The 6,313-nt window shown below is 39.9% G+C and overlaps 1 protein-coding gene across 1 annotated transcript; it reads left to right on the top strand.

The window, feature by feature from the left end:
* Positions 1–4,290: 4,290 nt before the first annotated feature.
* LOC143861166 (protein VACUOLELESS GAMETOPHYTES-like) lies at positions 4,291–6,053 on the top strand. Its single transcript, XM_077372097.1, has 2 exons — positions 4,291–4,649; positions 5,197–6,053. Exons 1-2 carry the CDS (start codon positions 4,337–4,339, stop codon positions 5,691–5,693), a joined length of 810 nt encoding a protein of 269 aa, XP_077228212.1. The 5' UTR covers positions 4,291–4,336; the 3' UTR covers positions 5,694–6,053.
* The last annotated feature ends 260 nt before the right edge of the window (positions 6,054–6,313 follow it).

The raw sequence follows: 6,313 nt of genomic DNA, 5'->3' as shown, positions 1-6,313 counted from the left end.
AACTAAGCTAAAATAATATTATTTGCAGATAAGGATCAATTTTGATGACAACGAAAGAGGCCATGGCCTTCCGCTTGAGGATGTTAGCCTGTTACGTATGTTGAGCAATTTCTTTTCCCCAATAAAAATATGAACGGGTAGGAGTACAAGTGGGGTTCACAATGGCCACAAATTGGAGGTATGACCCATTCATAGCAAGGCCTAATAGAAAAATGGTTTGGATCGTTGAACAAGCTCTAGGCCTACTTGTTCTCCTACCGGTACCGGAACATATTTATGTGCACGTATCATAACCCTTTCTTTTTTATGCCGAAACAACTGTGTTGGAAGCGGAGTTCAGCATTACACCAAACAATCCTTCTAAACTGTGTCACGGTCCTCATGGATTGGTAGTTCCTAGCCATGCCATCCTACCTGAGCGTCCTCCACACACACCGGCGGAACAGGTTTGGAAACCAGAGAAATTATACGGTGCCTGACCGTCCTGTGAAGGTGGTACCTCAAAAGTATATACCACGCTTGATATTTGATCCAACAGCAGCATCTTAAAAAGTGGGCTGCTGTTGGATCAAATATCAAGGGTGGTACCGTTTTGACGGTACTTGACGGTCAGGGATCATATAGAACCTCTGGAAACCATGCTACTTTTTTGGGGGTTTCGCGAAAGAAGTCTTCTACTTCGCTTTATTTGCCAAAATAAAGGAAAAGTAAGTGATAGTTTGACTATTTGAAAACATGAGATTTTATATGGTGCCCGATCGGGCATGATCATATGAGACTAACCACCTATCAAGGTGCCTCCTCCTTACAAGAGCATGCCCTCGGGCGCCATATAATTTCTCTGCAAATAGAATCACCACATTTGAGTGAATTCTGCAAATCATGTCATGCCATAATTTTTTTGTCCAAAATACCCATGGTTGCTTTTTTTTATTATGCAAATATGAAAATTATCTTGTAAAAATACCAGAATGTCCGTGACACTTAACGATATGTTTTGATAGAGTGGGTCCCACCAACTATGTGCATAGGGTGGGGCCCACCGTTTTACACCTTAAGTTTTGATGGTGCAGGGCCCTTTAATGTTTTGATAGGATGGATCCCAGTAACTCAACATAAAGACGTACATCGGTGGAGCCCATCATTCTACCCCATGTTTTGATGGGCTAGGTCCCACGATATCCACCCAAGCCAATCGATAGGGTGGGGCCCATTATTTTACACCTTCAAGGATATGTTTTGATAGCGTGGGTCCCACCAAATCAACTCATAGGACGGGACGACCATTTTTACACCTTATGTTCTGATGGGGTGGGGCCAACCAGTTTACACTCCATGTTGGGAAATGATATATTCGCTCATTTGTTTTCTACTTGGGACAAGCTCATTTAGTATAAAAGAGTAGTCATAGATACACTAGAGGTGGTTGTCAAGTAAAAAAAAGGTGGGGGGCCGAATAATTCTTTTCCCTTCATGTTTTGATGGAGAGGGGCCCTTTTATGTTTTCATAGGATGGGTCCCACCAACTCAACTCGAACCCATGCATCGGGTGGGGCCCACCACTTTACCTCAGATTTTAAAGTGGTAGGTTCCATGATATCCACTCAAGCCTGTGCATTATGTGGGGCCCACTATTTTACACCTCATGCGTTGATGGGAGCGTCATTGGTAGTTTGTTCTTTTCGGAAGGTAATTGTCATCTTTTCACATATATATATATATATATATATATGGTCACTTTGGTCTTTTTACCACTCAAAACACTCTTTTTGCAAATACAGCTACGTACGTAGAAGATTTCTTTTGCAAATATCCCTTATTTTTATCTCCTTTTTTTCTGCTCTATTACCGATCCATGCAATAAATTCACCCCAGTAAACTTGTTGGGTAAAATATTTGGCATGCTTGGTGGACCCTATTGACATGCACTTTAGACATGATCACAAGCCTCGTGTCTCGGGGGTGCCTCACCTAACTTTCTTCCCCACCACCCCCTTCTTCAATGTCCATGAACATGATTCCATAGTTTTCAAAATTGTTGGGCCAACTTTCCATGGCCTTAGTTTCAACTCGCCTCGCTACACCTTGTTGGCATCCATCACATTGTGAAGCCCCCCTTTCTTATAACCAAAACGGGCTTCCCACGGCTTCCCACAGTTCTTACTGTCAACAGCAGTGCAAAGCTTCCTACTAAGCAAGGGATGGGCATAAGATGTTGCACACCTCTTGGGTGTACCTCAGGCCGGGCTATCACGCCTCTTTTCGAGCCCGTGGGAAGTTTTGGCCCCCATAAGCCAGACCCCAAGGCCAACGGCTAGCCCCTATAAGCCAACAGTCCTCCTTGCATATAAATAGCATGCCTATGTTGGGCTACACGCTCACTACTTGACCATTGCCACTTGGACGTGCATAAATGTGTGCCCTATTAAAGCCAATTTGCCCCTGCTAATGCCAACAAGCATAATCAACACCAGATAATGAAAAGAAAGAAATTATTCAAGGAAACTTGTGAAAAGTTTTCTGTTTTTTTCTTTTTTTCTTTTTTTCTACTTGGAATGGTTCTTAACAGCAAAAGAAAGGTTTTAATTAGTCATCAATTGCGGCTAATAATTGGGTATCAACAACGTTAAGTCGTGTTTAAGAAAATTATCTGATTTGAGAATCTCTAAAATGCCATACAACTCACTCTCCCATTTAAAATAAATGGATAGTAAGTAACTAAGTATGGAGATCTCCCCTTTCCATTTTTTCAGATACAGAATTATATTTCTTATCATGATATGCACACCTTTTGGGACTCGACAAAGGTGGGAAAAGGTTGCCAATTTTTTCTCTGTTGCTTTGAATCGAATAAGATCCCTTCATGGGAAGAGTATTTGGTCACATGGATGTGAAAGAAAGGCTAAATGGCAAGCACATCTCCTTCTCTTCCCAAAATTACTTTGATGTCCTCTATCTCATGAAAGAATCCAATTTCCAATTCTCGTGGATTTCATAATGACGTGTTTGGATTGCAAGAAAAACATTTCTAACGAAATTTTTTTTTCTTGGGAAATTTTTGCTTTCCATGGGTTCTAAGGAAATGATATGATTATGGTTAATTTATACGGATGTGGTCATAATTTGAAGGTCTGTCTAAATAAAAATTGAATAGGGGTTGGTTCAAGTTATCTTAATTTTTTATGTGTAAAAAAAAGTAGGAAATTTTAGAAATATTTTTCCTTTTCAAACTTTTCCCGAAAATTTCCTGCAATCCAAATAGGGGGGGGGGGGGGGGGGGGGGGGAAGGGGGGGAGGGCAACCTTTAGCTTTAAAGAAGTCGGATGTGAAACCTATATTGACAATAACCCTCGCTAGTATTAACAAAAGAATGAGACACACTTATGTAGTAAATTTGTCATAATATTAACATACGAATGGATTGCCCTTAATCCGTTGTACATGTAGCTTGTGCCTTGTCTTAAATGATATTGGATCCATGATTGTTGGGCTCCACAAGTATGTGATTATAATGAAGTTCTAGAAAGGTTTTAACATAATCAATCAATCAAGGATTTCAGTGCGTTTATGATTAGCTTGTTTTTATTAATCTCAAGCTCCCCTTAACCAATAGCCACTTAGTGATTGTTGGGATCTAATTATTCTCATTTTGGCAAGTGGGTTTACTTTCACTTGTGTTCTAATTCTTAATAGCACATGACGGGTAACCAATGGCTTCTATATTTGGTTCTGCTACTGCTAGAATGGGGGGGATTTGTTATGTTGTTTGGCAAAGGTTCTTGTTCTTGAAAGAGTTATAGAGAAGCAACACTAGCACCTTAATGGGGAATAGAAGAAGGTTTATTAGCCTTGGTAACTATACAAAATACTCTTTAAGATCTTTAAATTTAAGGAGCGGTATTGTTATCTTGACAAGTCGAAGGGCAGTCTAGGGATCTTTGAGGATATATAAAGAAAAAATAAAAGCACACTCACATCGTATCCAATTGCCAGTCATAAAGGCAAAAGCCAACCATGACTTTCTTGGTATGGTCTTTATTTTTCCTCCATAGGCACCAACTCAGTTCAAAAGATCTCCATCCCATCAGGAATCCACCCCTCATTTTCATTTTCTCTATATTTGTCTTAGATTTTGAGCAGATTTTGAAAAACATAATGAATATTTTGGGCTGAAAATACAGCTTGTACGTACCTGACGTATAACAATAATTCAGTTTCCCTTTTAAATATATCTTACTGGCATCCTCTATCATGTACAAATCTACTTTTCCTTAGCATAAATATTCTTTGTTATATTGCTTCCAAGACATCCAAAGAAGGCTAGGGTTAGTAAACTATGAGCAAAACAAGGTTGAGGAAAACAACATCATCTCTCTCAATGAAATCTCCTTTAGTCGAAATCCCAACCATGCTAAATCCAAATGGAGAAGAAGAAATAGTCCATTTTAGTCACCCACGGCATCCCCTAGCTCAAGTTACCTTACCCTATCTCTTCATGTGCATGGGTTGCAAGGAATTCGGAGCAGGGAGGAGGTTCAGATGCCAAAAATGCGACTTTGATCTACATGAATTTTGTGCACTAGCTCCTCCATCTCTGAAAAACCATCATCTTCATGTCCAACACCCTCTTGTTTTCTATTCAAAATCAGGTTGGTGTTCATTTATGGAACTTTTAGTTTCTAATAATAATTGTAGGATCGTGTGGCCATCAGCCCTCAATCGGATATTCATGATGATATGATCGTGGCGATTGGTGAAGATCATCACATGACAATCCCAGACACATATTGCACAAACCCACTTGCACCGCTTTCCAAATTATATATACATGCATTATTTTGTATATAAACTGGAGAAATTATATGATGCCCGACCGTCAAAATGCAAAGGGCGGAAGGAGACAAAACCTGCTGCCTTGGTTTTTGAACCAAGGAAAAGAAAAAAACGGTGCTTTCCCTTGGGTTAAAAATTAAGGGAGAGAGGGTTTGTCTCTCTTCACCCTTTATTTTGACGGTTGGGCACCATACAATTTCTCAATATAAACTGATTTCCAAAACGGGTGTCTTTGTCAACCCTATGGATGTACAAATGATTTATATAAAACCTGATTATTCTCATTGTTTATAGCATAATTCTTGGGAATTTTACTGCTTGTGTTTCTCCCCTCATAGTTTTCTCTCCTGTCATTTATGAAAGGGGGATTTCTACGTTCCAAATGCGATGTCTGTGGAAAATCTGCAAAAGGGTATGCCTTCCGATGTACCATGTGCAACTTTGAAATGCACCCTTGTTGCACATTGCTTGACAGGGAAATGGACTTTCCAACGCACCCACACACATTGAATCTCTCCCCAACAACTACACTTGCATCTGCTGATTCTAGTGTTGTATGTGGCGAGTGCCAGAGGAAGCGATCGGGTCGGTTTTATAATTGCACCATCTGCAACTACCATCTTCATGCTGTCTGTTCCAAGGACATGGTCAATGGGCTCTACGTCCATGGCATCAGGGCCCCTGAAAAGCCAAATATGCTTGGGGCTGCTGCTAAACTCGCATCTAATGCCATTATAGGATTTATTGGTGGGATGTTAGAAGGGATTGGAGAAGGACTTGGAGAAGTTCTCATTCAAAATGTTGGGAGAGGAAAGGCTATTAAAAGTAGAGGAAAAGAAGCAAATGTTGCGGGGAAATAGCTACTACATGCTTGGATTAGAGTGTGATCTTTGGTCTTGCTACTGAAACTGTATGGAATATATTGTATTTGATTATGAACTGTGTGTAACTTCATCAGGTTCTTAGTAGGAATCTCAAGAGAGTCTTGCTACTGAAACTGTATGGAATATATTGTATTTGATTATGGAACTGTTTGTAACTTCATCAGGTTCTTAGTAGGAATTTCAAGAGAGTAATTTCTCTTGTGTAGGGATAAGATTTGAATCACTGATGTAGTCTGAGAATCTTACATTGTCAATATTGTATTAGCTCTTGTGAAGTTGGAAAAGAGTAATGCATAATGCATAGTTGTGTTTAAGTAGTCTTGTTAAATCAAGAAAGTTTATATTTACTATGACTAAATAACTATTGCCGATGCAATTTACTATGACTAACCACTTGCATGCATGCTTTTTTAAGAGGATTGCTAGCTTCACAGACGCCCTAGCCAAAAAGGGAGCAAAGGGCGCCCCTATTGGTTCAAATCCACTAAAGGCATTTATGACCATAAATTTCTTAAAGGAGATTTGACCAATGGGGGCTCCCTTTGCCCCCCTTTTTGCAAGGGCGCCAGTGAGTCTACACTCCCTCTATTTTTAAT

Source organism: Tasmannia lanceolata, unplaced genomic scaffold, assembly GCF_043159265.1.
Source record: "Tasmannia lanceolata isolate RefF3 unplaced genomic scaffold, GAP_Taslan_0.1 ptg000003l, whole genome shotgun sequence".
In the NCBI taxonomy this organism is placed as follows: Eukaryota; Viridiplantae; Streptophyta; class Magnoliopsida; order Canellales; family Winteraceae; genus Tasmannia; species Tasmannia lanceolata.
This window is presented reverse-complemented; position numbering and strand designations above follow the sequence as displayed.

What these genes read in the sequence shown, in the direction of transcription:
- LOC143861166 (XM_077372097.1), top strand. Translation starts at nt 4,337, where the DNA reads ATGAGCAAAACAAGGTTGAGGAAAACAACATCATCTCTCTCAATGAAA. An exon ending in TGTTTTCTATTCAAAATCAG is followed by an intron (nt 4,650 to 5,196) that starts GTTGGTGTTCAT and finishes CATTTATGAAAG; the next exon opens with GGGGATTTCTACGTTCCAAA.